The 16,167-nt window shown below is 34.8% G+C and overlaps 1 protein-coding gene and 1 pseudogene across 1 annotated transcript; both read left to right on the top strand.

The window, feature by feature from the left end:
• The first annotated feature begins 10,965 nt into the window (after positions 1–10,965).
• On the top strand, positions 10,966–11,492 carry LOC148574774 (ATP synthase delta chain, chloroplastic-like; annotated as a pseudogene).
• A 291-nt stretch (positions 11,493–11,783) lies between these two features.
• On the top strand, positions 11,784–14,114 carry LOC107625441 (small ribosomal subunit protein eS24z). Its single transcript, XM_016328073.2, has 6 exons — positions 11,784–12,259; positions 12,347–12,457; positions 12,680–12,721; positions 12,825–12,995; positions 13,660–13,746; positions 13,852–14,114. The coding sequence occupies exons 2-6, from the start codon at positions 12,386–12,388 to the stop codon at positions 13,891–13,893; spliced, it is 414 nt and encodes a 137-aa protein (XP_016183559.1). The 5' UTR covers positions 11,784–12,259; positions 12,347–12,385; the 3' UTR covers positions 13,894–14,114.
• Positions 14,115–16,167: the final 2,053 nt, after the last annotated feature.

Raw genomic sequence — 16,167 nt, 5'->3', positions numbered from 1 at the left:
AAGAATAACTTAGAAAGTAAACAAATAGCAAGCAACCAAACAAACAAACACAAAATTTAGTTCAAACAAGCAAACACAAAGTATCTATGATGATTTGAGTGATTTGAAGAGTAAAAGCTACATTTAAGATTATTTTTTAGCATTGTTAAATGAAAAAGGACTAAACAGTAATATAATATTAGGTATAGTAATAATCTAGTGACTACCATGATTCTTATTCGTTAATGCTTATATTCAGGGCAAGCACAAGCACAAAAAAAATCAGTTCAAGTTTAGACATATAGAAAAAATTTAGCAAACACAAGATTAAGTTTAGACATGTAAAAAAAATCAGCAAACAAATACAAGATTCAGTTCAAGTTTAGACATATAAAAAAAATTCAGCAAACAGTACAAGATTAAGTCAAGAAGTAAACAAACAACAATCAAGCAAACAAATAAACACAAGATTCAGTTCAAGCAAACAAACACAAAGTATCTATAATGATTTGAGTGGCTTAAAAAGTAAAAGCTATGCTCAAAATTATTTTTACCAATGTTAAAAGAAAAAAGACTAAGCAGCAATATAATGTTAGACATAGCCAAAGAATATACAAAAACAATATAAAGAGTAAAAGCTATGTTTAAAATTATCTTTTACCAATATTAAAAGAAAAAGTACTCTTGGACCAATTAGAAAGTTTCCTTATAAGTATCTAAGAATAAACAATATACAAAAACCAAATATAGAAAGACTTAAAACTTAAGATATAATCAGCAAACTTTACTAATATAGAAAGATGATGGAAGATGAAGACCATAAAAACTTAAAATATTAAGAAATGAAAGTGTATTCAACTAAAAACAGAAAAAAAATCAGCAGCAACAAAGCAGTACCACAAATAATAAATTTAGTAGTAAAAAATAAATTTGTACCATAACAGCAACGGTAAAATTATAGCAAAAGCAAAACAAGAAAGGTGGCTGTGACAGCAGTAGCAAAAAAACAACTACCAAAAGTTTAAAATAAAATAAACTTAGGTAAATTCAATCTATGTCCATTCCATTAAAACGAATTTCAATCCAGTCTTGTAATTTAAATTTTAAATTATTTTTGGTGTAGCATAATTAATTATAATATATCTCATATTTCCAAATATGAATTAATATTGGTAAGTGAAATTAAAATCAAATAATGTCCGATAGATACATTAACTAACCTAATGCAGCATACTACCACACACACTTTTTCATTAAAACACCAAATAAAAAAATAATTTAAATAAAAATATCAAAATACATCCATTGAATATTTCCTATGACAATAAATTCATCAAAAGCATCAAAATTAGTATGCTAACATTTAAACAAGAGTAAAACTTCTATGTAATAAATATTTACTTCACTTCTATTTTCACAGCACTACAACATCAAAGGGCATATGAGGGCCCTCATGGTCCAAGAGATCACAAGAACCAAAATAATGAACTTTATCACATATGAAGAAAGAAACAACAAGGGAATAAATACGTACCTTAGCTTGTAGTGTTTTATGGTGAGGGTTAAGCACCGAATGAGGGAGAGGAAGCGATGATTGAGGGAGGACCGAGAGAGAGGCAGCATCAACGAAGGTAGGATTTATGAGAGAGAGTGAGGGCTGATAAACTACTATTTTATTGTTTATCTTATGCTCAATTGAGTGGATTTTATTAATCTTTCATACACTTATTCATACTATTTGCATGATTTTACATTCTCCTTCTTGATTTTGTGCTATGATTGAAAACATGCTTATTTGGCCTTATATTTGCTAATATTAATCCTCTCTTATTACCATTAAATGCCTTGATATGTGTGTTAAGTGTTTTCAGAGATTACAGGGCAGGAATGGCTTGGAGGATAGAAAGGAAGCATGCAAAAGTGGAAGGAATACAAGAAGTTGAAGGAACTGCAAAGCTGTCAGCCTGACCCTCTCGCACTAAAACGGTCATAACTTGAGCTATATAGGTCTAAACGACGCGGTTCCAGTTGCGTTGGAAAGCTAACGTCTGGGGCTTCGATTTGATATATAATATGCCATAGTTTCCCTGACGCTAAGCGACGCAAACACGCGCTCCACGCAGACGTGTCGCAGTGACGAAAATCAGTGTGGCAGATTTCTTCTCTAACGATTTCTGGGTTGTTTTCGACCCAGTTTTCGCCCCAGAAAACACAGATTAGAGGCTATAAAGTGGGGAAATCCATTCATTCATAATCATCAGCTCATAATTCATAATTTTTAGGAGTAGATGTAGTTTTTAGAGAGAGAGGTTCTCTCCTCTCTCATAGGATTTAGGATTAAGATTTCTCTTACTTTCAGGATTGTTTCTTTTTATCAGGTTCAATGTTCCTTTTATTTATTTTTCCAAATTAATTTATGAACTTTTCCATGTTAGATTGATTTTCTTTTATTAATCCAATTGAGGTATTTCAGATTTATCACTTCTTCTATTGTTTGTTATTAATTGATGTTATAAGTTAGATCCTAACTTGATTTTGGAGTTGATTGATATTTGGAGACCCTTGAGTTGAATTACTCAAGAGTTAAATTGTAATTGGGTTTATTGTTGGTTGGCTCTCTAGTCACTAACGCTAATCCTTCCTAAGGGAGAGGATTAGAACTTGTGAATAGAAGTAGACTTCCAACTCACTTGACTTTCTTTTACTTTACTTGGTAAAGGATAACTAAGTAGAAGTAATCTTCAATTATCAATTGATCTTGAGAAAAATCCAACAAGGATAGAACTTTCGATTAATCTCTCCTAATCAAGGCTTTTTATTGTTATTATTTTATTTTCTCTGCCATTGCTATTCTTGCTTTTTATCTTATACATTAAAAACCCAAAATTCTACCTTTTCATAGCTAATAATAAGTCATACCTCCCTGCAATTCCTTGAGAAGACGACTCGAGGTTTAAATACTCGGTTATCAATTTTATTGGGTTTGCTTAAGTGACAACCAAAACTTTTGTAAGGAAGGAATTCTTATCGGTCTAGAAGCTATACTTACAACGGAAACTTATTTGTGAAAATTCTAGATCGCGCGAGAGTTTCGTTCTTCAAAATGGCGCCATTGACGGGGAATTGCAAACGTGTGCCTTATTATTGGTTATTGTAAATATTTGCTTTTAAATTGATTTATTTTCAAAAAAAAAAATTCAGATTTTTATTTTAAATTTTTTTTAATCTTATCTTATCTTAGTTTTAAAATTTCAAAATTCAAATTTTTTCAAAAATCATATCTTTTTTTTTAAATCTTATCTTATCTTATTTCAAAAAACAAATTTTAAATCTTTTCTCTTATTTATTTTATTTTATTTTATTTTCCTTTTCTTATTTATTTGTTTTTATTTTTTTAAAATTTTTATTTGTTACTATGAACTCTCACCTCTTTGGCTATGAGTCTGGTCACAATTATGTTGCAAGAAGAGGAAATTACAATGAGAACAGGCATCAAGGTTGGAACAATCAAAGATGGGAGGAGTCACAAGGATTTGATCAACCCTCTTGGCAACAACCCCCTCCAATGCACTATAACCAACAACCATTCTGTGATGCATACCAAAATGATGACTATGGTGGACCCCCTTGTAGTTACCAACAAGCCCCGCCATATGCTTATGAACCTCCTCCTCCACGTAATTTTGAACCACCATACTCACAAGTCCCTTACCACCAAACACCACCATATGACCCTAACCTGTATCCACCATACCAACCACCATATGAACCACACCCAGAACCACTACCTCAATATTCACCATCTTCATATCCTTATCAAGAAGAACCACCTTCCTATTATGAACCCTTTCTCCAAAATAATGAACCATCCTATCCACCCCAACCTCCATTAGATAACAACGCCCTTAGTGCTATTCTTCAAGGGCAAGAAAGGATGAATAAGAGTGTGCTAAATTTCGCGGCCGCCTTAGGCGAGTTAATAAATCGAATAGCTTCCCAACATCTGAGCACTCAAAGAACTCCCATGGCTACATGTGAAGAATCAAAAGAAGAGCAAAGCATGAAGGAGACACTAGAAACATCGGTGGACAATGAGGAACATGGCTTTGTATTGAAACAAGTGGAGGAAGCCATAATAGTTGCAGAGGAAGAAGTGGTTGAAGACTTGGGAGATGCTGAACCTCCATGGGAAAGTCAAGACATAGAGCCTCCTTCCAAGATGGTTGCATTTGATGTCGAGGAGGGTGTACAACCTCCAAGGCATATCATAGTTGAAGACTTAGAAGAGGTTGGTCAAGAGATGGAGATTAAAGAAGAAGAAGCACAGCCTCCCATGCCCTTGGTGAGCAACGAAGAAGAGATTGAATTGGAAGAAAGCTACCAAGAGGAAGAGGTTGATATTGAAGAAACTTGCAAAGAGGTGGAAGTTGTCAGAGAAGAGCGCAAGGGAGTGGAGCTTGCAAATTCGTTAGAAATACCTCCCCCTAAGTTACCATCATCCTTCACAACATTCAAGTAGGTAAAATTCATATCTCTTAGCTTTCTAATTCCACTTGAATATGGGCTACTGGAGACGGATGGTCAACTTAGAGCTCATTGTGGCATTAAGAGTAGGAGGAAGATGGTTAGTGGTAAGAATTGTCCTGCAAGGTTCATTATCGTTGGAAGCTTTAAGTTTAAACGCAAAGGTTGGTGTAAAGCTCAACTGAATGGGTCTAGGAAGTTGTTTGGCCGCTTTAGTGAGAATTCAGATTGCTTGCTACCCGGATGGGATCATAATGATCAACAAGAAGATGGGTGCAAAAGCAAGATTTGGGACCCCGAAATTCATTCCAGCAATCAACACTCATGGGGCATTGTCACTTGCTTTAACTTGCTTGAAGGCTTTATGCAACTAGTTTGGGATCCCGGAGGTCATTGGAATTACAAACATTGGTGGAGATTCCTGGATGAATTCAAGCACAAGCCGCCATAACAAAGGACTCCCCAAATGTCCAACTTAAGGACTTTAACTAAAAGTGCTAGGTGGGAGACAACCCACCATGGTATGATCGTTCTTTTTTTTTTCAATTTTAATTTTATTTCATTTTGTTTATTTTTGAGTTTTATTTTATTTTATTTCATTGAACCTGGAATTACTCATAACATCCATATCATTTTGCATTCTGCATACTGCATATAAAAAAAATAAAAAAATATAAAAAAAAGAAGCACGCACGCGACGCGGCAGCGTCGCTGACGCGTCCGCGTCACAAGTGCATTAGGAGAAAAGAAAAGTGAACAGAGAGTCACGCGAGAGCATGGCTGGAGGCGTGCCTTTGGCACAAATTGATCCACGCGACTGCGTCGCTGACGCGTCCGCGTCATTTATGAAAAATGCCCCCCACGCGTCCGCGTCACCCACGCGAACGCGTGCCCTAAAAATTGACATAAAAAGGGTGTATGTCAGAAAGTTATGATGGAGTGGGACTGGAACCATGCTAGCAGCACAAGCCCTACCACGCGAACGCGTGCCCCACGCGTTCGCGTCATTTTTAAAAGCAAGGCCATTTGCGTCAACCACGCGATCGCGTCACCCAGAATTTTGGCAATATGCATTTACAACAGAGAATTGCGCGAACGCGAGGCTGCACTCGCGCCAATCGCACAAATCAGGCCACGCGATCGCGTGACCCACACGTCCGCGTCACCTGACCTTATCGCGCACCACGCGACCGCGTCACTCATGCGTCCGCGTCGCCTGCGCCGCACAACTTATCCAGATCAGCACCAATTATCTTTTCTTTTTCTTTTCTAATCCTAATTTCTTCTATCTTTTCTTCTTTCTTCTTCTTCATCTCTTTAACTTCTCATCCCTCTTCACTTCCAATCTATTTCATTTAATTTATTTGCATACTTTCATTCATTACATTATTTTAATTGGTGTTAGAAATTTATTTGGGTCATTATTTTCTATATTTTGCTTGTGGAATTGTTTGACAATTATATATTACTTTTTAAAGGGTTGCTTGCATGTTCAATTTAATACATTCAATAACTTATTTACCATGCATGCTATGTGTTTGTGTAAAAGCCTGTATGGCATTGTGCACTATTTTTAGATTTCTTTTATTTTACTACTCTAAATGCTTGCTTTTCACAAAATCCTTTTTATATTTTATTACTTAAATATAATTATTATTACAAACAGGTTATTAGTTTGAAAGGCTTGGTAATCTAACTTGGACATTGAATGCTTGATCTATGCTACTCATGCCTTTGCCAGCATGCCAATAAACACCTTGCATTTAATTGTCATCATATGCACTTGCTATATTTCCATTGATGATTTTTCACATGTAGTCATGACCATGTGTTAACGTCATTCTTCTTTATTGTGCATTGATTACCACATTTCCTGCTCTCTTCCTTGCTCTAACCCTTAGCTTTAAAAGTTACTTTCTTTTTCCCTTTTCAGGATGGCCACCAAGAAGGGTAAAGAGAAAGCTACTCCCAAACCACCGGCAAGGAAAGGAACAAAAAGAGCCCCAGCTGAGAAACCACAACTCCCATCCACTTGCACATCTTAGCATGCACCGAGGACGGTGCAATCTTTAAGTGTGGGGAGGTCGATACCAACTTCCAGGGGTTAGTTACTCTTCTATCTCAACACCAATGGTTTATTTTCCTTGTTAGTTGTTGCATTTGCATGTTTGATTGCATGATTATTTGATTTTGTGCATATTTTACCACTTGGTTAAAGTAATATTTTCTTTTTCAAGAAACCTTTTAGAGCATTTCACTAATTTGAATAAAATTTAATGTTAAATTTGTTTGAAGAAATATTATACTGGAACATGGTTTAGATCTTGAACACACAAAACCAGTGAGATTTTGAGCCTATTTGATTGGTTGCATTTTATCAACCAAAATTTTATTTTTGGTGTGTGTTGTTCTCTCTAAAATTGTGATTTTTGTCTTGCTTAATTCTATATTTCCATTATTTGATGTATGCATACACTTACATGATTGAGGCCTTTATTTCACTGAACTTACATACCCATATGGCCTTACCCTTTTCATTATTCTTTGCAAACCAATTTTGAGCCTATTTTACCCCCTTTGTTCTTTACTTTAGCACATCATTAACTCTAAGCAAAAAACAATAATGTCCCTAATTTGAATCCTTGGTTAGCTTAGACTAGTAAGAGTGCTTATGATTTAAGTGTGGAAAAATTGGATTTGAAAACATTTGGTTTGAGAATTGAGTATGTTAGAATTTTCTGAAAATGTGAAAGAAATGTTTAGGACATGATTCATGCATCCAATAATTTAATCATATGCATTGAGAAAAATAAAAGAAAAAAAAAAAAAAATATATATATATATATATATATATATATATATATATATATATATATATATATATATATATATATATATATATATATATATATAAGAAGTGAGAAAAAGAAAAGAAAAAAAAAGAGCAATTAAGCAAAAGGGGGACAAAATGCCCCAAAGTAAGTGGTGAAAGCAATGCATATGTACTGTACTTGAAATTAGAATACATGAATATGTGAAAAATATGGTTAATGGATAGTTAAATGTGGTATTATGATTACATGGATTGTCTAAAGTTAGGTGAAAAGTTTAAGTTAATTAAGGATTCAGATTTTAGTCCACTTGGCTAAATACAATCCTACCTTGACCCTAACCCCATTACAACCCTTAAAAGACCTCTTGATATGTGTATCTGTGCATTAAATTTTTGTTGATTTTTAGATGAAGAGCAAGCCTTAGAAAGCAAGGTTAGTAGAGAATTGAGAGAATCAAACCTTAAACACATGAGTGATTAGAGTGTATACACTTCCGGTGAGGGTTCGATGCTCGATTCTTTGTTCCCGGCTTTCATGAGCTATTTTCTTCTGCAAGTCTATTTGTACTTCATTTTTATGATTTGAATTAGTGAAATCCAGTTCATGTTTGTTCTTGAAAGGTTTATTTACTTTTCACCAAGTAGGTAAAAACATTTTGCATTTAGTTGCATTCATATAGATAGGATTGCATTTCATACAATTTACCATTCCTCTTCACTCCTTTATAGCTTCTCTTGAGCTTAGCATGAGGACATGCTACTGTTTAAGTGTGGGGAGGTTGATAAACCACTATTTTATGGTTTATCTTGTGCTCAATTGAGTGGATTTTATCAATCTTTCATACACTTATTCATACTATTTGCGTGGTTTTACATTCTCCTTCCTGATTTTGTGCTATGATTGAAAACATGCTTCTTTGGCCTTATATTTGCTAATATTAATCCTCTCTTATTACCATTAGATGCCTTGATATGTGTGTTAAGTGTTTTTAGAGATTACAGGGCAGGAATGGCTTGAAGGATGGAAAGGAAGCATGCAAAAGTGGAAGGAATACAAGAAGTTAAAGGAACTGCAAAGCTGTCAGCCTGACCCTCTCGTACTAAAACGGTCATAACTTGAGCTACAGAGGTCCAAACGACGCGGTTCCAGTTGCATTGGAAAGCTAACGTCCGGAGCTTCGATTTGATATATAATATTGCAGTGACGAAAATTAGCGTGGCAGATTTCTTCTCCAGCGATTTCTGGGCTGTTTTCGACCCAGTTTTCGGCCCAGAAAACACAAATTAGAGGCTATAAAGTGGGGAAATCCATTCATTCATAATCATCAGCTCATAATTCATAATTTTTAGGAGTAGATGTAGTTTTTAGAAAGAGAGGTTCTCTCCTCTGTCTTAGGATTTAGGATTAAGATTTCTCTTACCTTCAGGATTGTTTCTTTTTATCAGGTTCAATATTCCTTTTATTTATTTTTCCAATTTAATTTATGAACTTTTCCATGTTAGATTGATTTTCTTTTATTAATGCAATTGAGGTATTTCAGATTTATCACTTCTTCTATTGTTTGTTATTAATTGATGTTCTAAGTTAGATCCTAACTTGATTTTGGAGTTGATTGATATTTGGAGACCCTTGAGTTGAATTACTCAAGAGTTAAATTGTAATTGGGTTTATTGTTGGCTGACTCTCTAGTCACTAACGCTAATCCTTCCCAAGGAAGAGGATTAGAACTTGTGAATAGAAGTAGACTTCCAACTCACTTGACTTTCTTTTACTTTACTTGGTAAAGGATAACTAAGTAGAAGTAACCTTCAATTATCAATTGATCTTGAGAAAAATCTAACAAGGATAGAACTTCCGATTAATCTCTCCTAATCAAGGCTTTTTATTGTTATTATTTTATTTTCTCTGCCATTGCTATTCTTGCTTTTTATCTTATACATTAAAAACCAAAATTCTACCTTTTTCATAGCTAATAATAAGTCATACCTCCCTGCAATTCCTTGAGAAGACGACCCGAGGTTTAAATACTCGGTTATCAATTTTATTGGGTTTGCTTAAGTGACAACCAAAACTTTTGTAAGGAAGGAATTCTTGTCGGTCTAGAAGCTATACTTACAACGGAAACTTATTTGTGAAAATTCTAGATCGCGCGAGAGTTTCGTTCTTCAAGGGCCAAAAGAGAGCACACCAATGGAGGGTGCGTCGACAGAGGCAATACCGATAGAGGGTTACGAAAGAGGGAGCGAGGTTGCGAATCCGAGGAGGAGGCTTGCGATAGAGGGTGGTAGGGTTGCGACAGAGGGGAGGGTTACAATAGAGGGTGTGAGAGAGGGTTGCAATAAAGGGTGCGAGAGAGGGCTGCAAGAGTTCTTAGTGTTGAAGATGAAGATGGGTTAATGTTAGAGAGGGTTCTCACAGTGTGGGTGAATGTTGAAAGTGAGGGTTGAGGGTTCTCATTTCTTTCTAGAGTTATCTTTGGAAAAAAATTGGTAGAAAATTAAATTTTTCGTGGGAACTCTGTTACTTTGTTTTTAAGGTGCTCAAATAATTAGAGGATACGGACACGCTTTAAAAATGTGACCGTAGGAGAACAAACCAGCCACGTTTTAAAAGAGTGCATGTTTTTCAATATGGCCACGCTTTTGAAGCGTGGCAAAAAAAAGTATGGCCAAATCACTAATCATTCGCCACCTTCATAAAAGCACGCCTGTTTCCTTCTATGACCACGCTTTTGAAACGTGACAAGAAAAAACGTTGCCAAATCTCTAATCAATCGCCACCTTGATAAAAACATGGCCAGTGATCTAAAAGCGTGGCAAAAAAAAAGTGTGGTGACAAGCCTTTTTTTTTTGTAGCAATATTTGCTCATGAATGTCTATTTATAAGAGAAACCTGGGGATATAGTATATTATGGCTACCTGTGCAGGCTATGCTTGGAGAATCCACCAAACTCTTGAAGAAAACCTTTACTAATTTTGGCACCGTCTTAAAAGAGATGGATTCTTGAAAGCATGTTGTGTTAATGTGTATCTGCATAAGCTCGCTCTGGTTGAAGAGACTCGAAGCAATTATGCAAAAGCAATTCTTTTTAAATTAATCATAAAATGACAAAAAAAAGTCCAAAACGCTTTTTTAAAGTACAACAACAATAAGATACCTATTTTTTAAAGTAATATTCGACCATTAAAAAATAGTCAAATTGATTCTTATCTTTGAGCGGTGTGTGAAAATGCAATTTTTTTATTTACATTAACATCCAATGGATTCTCCCTTTCGTGGAATGTTAAGTTGTCGTAGGGGTGTTTATGAATCTAATCATATACAGATTCATATTATTTATCTACATCCGATCCACAAAATGATCAAATCGAATGAGATTCGATCCGCACTCTTAAAGATTAATAATTTAAGAAAAATAAATAAAAGTAAGGTGCCAAAATTGAGCATGAAAAATTATAACGCTGATAAATCTTACCATAAAAGAATTAAAACTAATTTATAACCATGAAATATTGGGTTTCATAGAGAAAACTATCAAAGCGTAAAAATCTATCAAAAATTTTTAAATTGCCCTTCTACTTTAACCTAATCACTCTTAAACTCTAATCCCACTTCATCTCCAACGATAATGACGTCACTTCACACCACTACTACAGCTTCACTCCCTTCAATCCAAACCTCAAGATCCCTCCTTACCCACCCAAAACCCATCCTCAACCTCTCGCTCTCCACCACCATCTTCCCCTCCCCTCCCTCTCCCTCAAACTCACCCACCCTCGTCGCTCCGCCAGAGCCCTTGGCCCCCGTATGGTCTCCACCGCCGCCGCAAGCTAAGCCCTCGCCTTCACCGACGTCGCCAAATCCAACAACACCCTCGACGGCACCACAACTGACATCGAGAAAATCAACGAGATCTTCTTCGATCTGCAGGTGTTCGACTTCTTCGCCAACCTACTGTGGACGTGAAGAAGCAGTTCGTCAATGAAGTCGCCACGTCATCAAGTTTCTAACCCCACACGTGCAACTACCTAAACATTCTAGTTTCTTTGCATCGGGATGGTGAAGAAAATAGCAAAAGAGTATAAGTTCGTTTACAACACGCTTACAAATACAGAAATGATGGTGGTGAAGCTCAAGTCGTAGCACTTAGCATAGATCGTGAAGCAGAAGAGGATCGGGAGATAGAATAGGGATTAGGAGATTGGAAGTGATGAAGAGAATTGAAGAATGGAGATGAGATATGATTAGAAATTGAGAGTGATTAAGTTAGAGTAGAAAGACAATTTAAAAAATTTTAAAGTTTGAATAAATTTGTCTATGAAATTTCATCTTTTATGATTACAAGTTAATTTTAATTTTTTTATGATTAAATTTGTTAGTCTCATAATATTTCATGATTAGTTTTGGTATTTACTCAATAAATAATATATATATTAGTATTACTTCAGGCATAACAAACCCTAATTTCACATTTCACCCTCTTTTCGGCGCTGCACTCTACCCTTGACCCACACCCACACCCACACCCACACCCACCCCCACCCCCAGAGATCAGAGACACCACTCGGCCACTCCTTCCTTGACCACCACGGTAGCCTGTTCGCCAGAGATCGCCCGCTCTTCCTCGCGTTCATCCCTCTCCGTCGCGTTCTTCCTCTCGCCATTGTTCCTCGCGTTCATCCCTCCCTCTTCGTGGTTCAGACGTTCTCACCGTCAGTCGTATTCAGTTCCTACCACATCGCCGTCCTCCTTTCGGTTCCCGCCGTCAGTCCGTAGTCTTCTGTTCTTGCCGCCTTGACGTCCTCCGTGCTTGCTGCCTTGCAATACTCAGTTCCTGCCGCATCACCGTCCTCCGTTCTCGTCGGTTCGCCGTCCTCGTTTCGGCGAATCAACGTCCTCGGCTTCATTGTTCAGGACTTCAGGTAAATTTTTTACGAAGATCATTTAAATTTTGTGAAGATCATTTGAACTGTGAATTGTGAATAATTGTGAATTGGTTGTGGATTTAGACTAGTAATTGTTTTTGGGTCCTCAAGCTTCAAACAAACATGGCTGACAAAGCGGTTACCATCAGAACAAGGAAGTTTATGACTAACAGGCTCCTCTCCAGAAAGCAATTCGTGAGTTCGTTCACCATTCTCACTTTTGCTCTGTTTTTATGGCTTTATCGTAGAATAATTGGGATTTGATAATGATCGATGAATTATGCGATACATAGGGGTTTATTATTATTATTATTATTATTATTGTTATTGTTATTGTTATTGTATTGTTATTGTTATTGTTATTGATTAATAATAATGTATCTGAGCCTCGTTTTCTCTTTAATTGTGTGGTTGTAGGTCATTGATGTTCTTCATCCAGGGAGGGCAAATGTTTCTAAGGTACATTCTGTTTGGGGAAAACTTTAGATTTAATTGATTTTTGTCAGGTACTTGACAATTATGGTGTTTAGGGTTTTTAATTTGTTGTGTTTGGAATATGAAGGCTGAGCTTAAGGAGAAGCTTGCTAGAATCTATGATGTTAAGGACCCCAACACGGTGTTTGTGTTCAAGTTCCGCACCCATTTTGGAGGTGGCAAATCCACTGGTTTTGGTTTGATTTATGACACTGTTGAGAATGCTAAGAAGTATGAGCCTAAGTACAGACTTATTAGGGTAAGATAACTTGGTTTTTTGTTTTTCTAATGTGGTTTTGGTTCGTGAGTGGAATTGCTATGGAATGAGAAACACTTTCATGCAACTAGGATGTATGTATGTAAATTGTAAGACTGGTAAGTTAGTGCTTACTAGTATTAATCATTATTGGATGGCCTCTATGTATAATATATAGTACTCCGTCAATTCTTGTCCGCACTGTTTTTTATATTTAGATTGGAGTTGCATGGGGTGAAAATATGTTGATCTTTATTGTTGATCCATAATGTGACATGCAATTGTATACTGTTATGATTCATGAGCAATAACATTAGAGATGTTCCAAGAAGATTAATTTGAATGCTTGTGCATATTAGAATTCATTTGTTTTCAGATGAAATCATTAGCTCTTTTTAGTTGCTGTTTAGCTTCTAACAATTGCTTCCCTCTTAAAGAATACCATAATTTGGTTTGCTGGATTAATTACCCCTTTACTATGCTAGAATTTCTTGAGATATTTTGTACAAGACCCTACCCTGTAGCTTAATCTTACCATGCTCATGTCTTGCCATGCACCCATTAGTTCTTTTTGGTCTTAGGGAATTAGAACTTCTCTTCTTTAATTAAATCTGTGCCATGTTGCTCTGTTTTGCATAATCCTTCACTAAAATCCTGTCATTTGCAGAATGGACTTGATACTAAGGTTGAAAAGTCGAGGAAGCAAATGAAGGAGAGAAAGAACAGGGCAAAGAAGATCCGTGGAGTAAAGAAGGTAAATAGTTGCCAAAAATAAATTGTTTTTTTATTGATGATTGTTCATCAAGTATTGCTCTTGCTTAGTAAAAATAGTAACCTCTGTCATTTTTAATATTTTCAGACCAAGGCTTCTGATTCTGCCAAGGCTGGAAAGAAGAAATGAGTTTTCAAACATCATGTTCTGATTTTAAGGTGGTTGTGTTGGAATTTTGTAATGGCTATTTTATTTTATAGATTCGTAGAATGAGATATTTCAGTATATGATATGTGATCTTTTTGCCTTTCAAATTATTAATCTTTAGTTTCAACTTAAGATTGAGGAGAATTCAGTTACTTTCGACTGTTTTCAAATCTTTGGTAGACTGTTATGAATTCCTACGGTGCTTGAAAATTTGACAGATTAAATTTTATGTGTATCTAATTCCATAACGCCATAAAAATAACTATTTTTATATTGACTGCCTTGAATGGTCATTTAAGAGAACGGCCGTGATTTCATGATTTTTAAATTGGTTTACACGTGTATTAAAATTAAACTTTAATTTTATAGTATTTTTATCAAATGTGATTGTTATTTTTTGTGCTTATTGAAAGTTAATTTTAGGGTTAAAGTACGATTTTGGTCTTTATTTTTTTTTGCGTATAAAATTGTTTTATTTCTTTTTGCGTATAAAATCGTTTGTGGAGGTGGGGCAAAATCTTAGACAGCCCTTTTTCTCTTGCTGGATCAGAAACATACTCTTATTTTTTTCTTATATTTATTTTATAATTTTTGTTATGAATAATTTAATCCAAAATTTTAATATTTAAATTAAAAGAACGATTTTAAAATTTAGTTTTAAATTTTAGGGATAATTTTGTATGTAAAAATAATTAAAGATAAAATATATTTTTTGCTTATACTTTTAGGACTAAAATTGTATTTAATTTTTATTTTTAATTTAATTTATTAAAAATATTCTTTAAAAGCTAGTTTTATAAGTAATTTTTTAAATATAAAGCCCTTATCAAATCAAACTTTAGTGTGGCATCTTAGGAGATAAATAGTTTAGCCAACAGTAGAAGTCTCATCCATAGATTTTTATTATTTTAAATGAACTTTTTTTATTCGAAGAGGGCAAATTGGATGGGCCACTCTAATATGGGCCCAAATTGAGTAAGCTCTATCCAATTATGTTCCTGTTTTTTTTAACATAATAGTAAATATTTATAGTTAGTAAAAAGAAATTTTAATAGTTTAATTTAATTTAAAAATTTCAATAATTAGTTCATTTTTTTCTAAAGTTAGAAGTAAGATTCAAATCTGCAACTTCTAGGTGAATATAGAGAGACTATGTCATTCGAGTTATAATTAGTTAATTAAACTAATTTTTATTTTATATTATTAAAGATATAGTAAATTATAGTTTAAAATTAAATTAATCATTAAATACTATCACTAATATAGAATTAAATCATATTACTCAAACTCTTTCCCTCTAAATTATTAATAGTGGCTTATTTGAGCAAATTGTTATAATTCAATTTTTTTTTCGCTATATGATATATTAACATTATGTGACTACTGACTACGTCCTTAATACCCTTTCTTTCCATTTCGATTGGTATGAGGTGAATTTTGTTTATGAGATTCTCCTATGGAGGGGTATCTAGCTTCGGACGTATTAAGGGGATGCAATCGTGTTGGGTTCACCTAGGGTTGTGCTCAAGTTCAATTTTTGTGGTCTAGGCTCTTTATTGGGCCAGACACTTATTGGGTCTCAATCAATTATCCTATTTTACAACATTGATAAATAAAAATTACAATCCAGAATAAAAAAAAATTGTTACAATCAATGACCTTAGGGCTGCATAGGAATCAATCGGATACTATATCTACATTTTTTTAGGTCGAATCGAATTAGTCAGCTATATTGCACAATAAAAATGTTTAAAAACTTTTATTTCTATAAAAATGTCAATAACACCTATTTTTTTACTTTTTAAAATCTATTTACTTTTAAAATATTATCGATCAAAGTTTCCTTAATAAATAAAAGATACAAGATCTAAGAATAATAATTATAAGTCGGATGGATATTTGTTTTTTCAAAGAAGGAGCTGGTTTGGTATTTGTTTTCCTTTCCCTTGTTGATTCTTCTTCTGTAGATTTAACAATATTTGATGGTAGGAGTGCACAGACCCGGCCTGGCCCAAAGGCCCGGCCCGGTCCCGAACACTTTTGGGGCTAATTTAGTGTGATTTCATCGGGTTTAGGGTCGGGTAAGGGTCTCAAAAATAGACCCGGTCATTATTTCGGGTCGGGTCCGGGCCATAGCTCGGGTCACCCGAAGTCGGTCCGGTGACCCGGTCATCATACACAATTAATATTTTGTGTTATTAGTGATGGATCATGACTATTCTTATGTGGAATTTAAGTATTGTAAATCTTAATATT

Source organism: Arachis ipaensis, chromosome B2 (genome assembly GCF_059453495.1).
Source record: "Arachis ipaensis isolate K30076 ecotype BB chromosome B2, ASM5945349v1, whole genome shotgun sequence".
NCBI lineage: Eukaryota > Viridiplantae > Streptophyta > Magnoliopsida > Fabales > Fabaceae > Arachis > Arachis ipaensis.
Note: the sequence above shows the minus strand (reverse complement) of the source record. Positions and strands in the feature narration are given on the sequence as shown.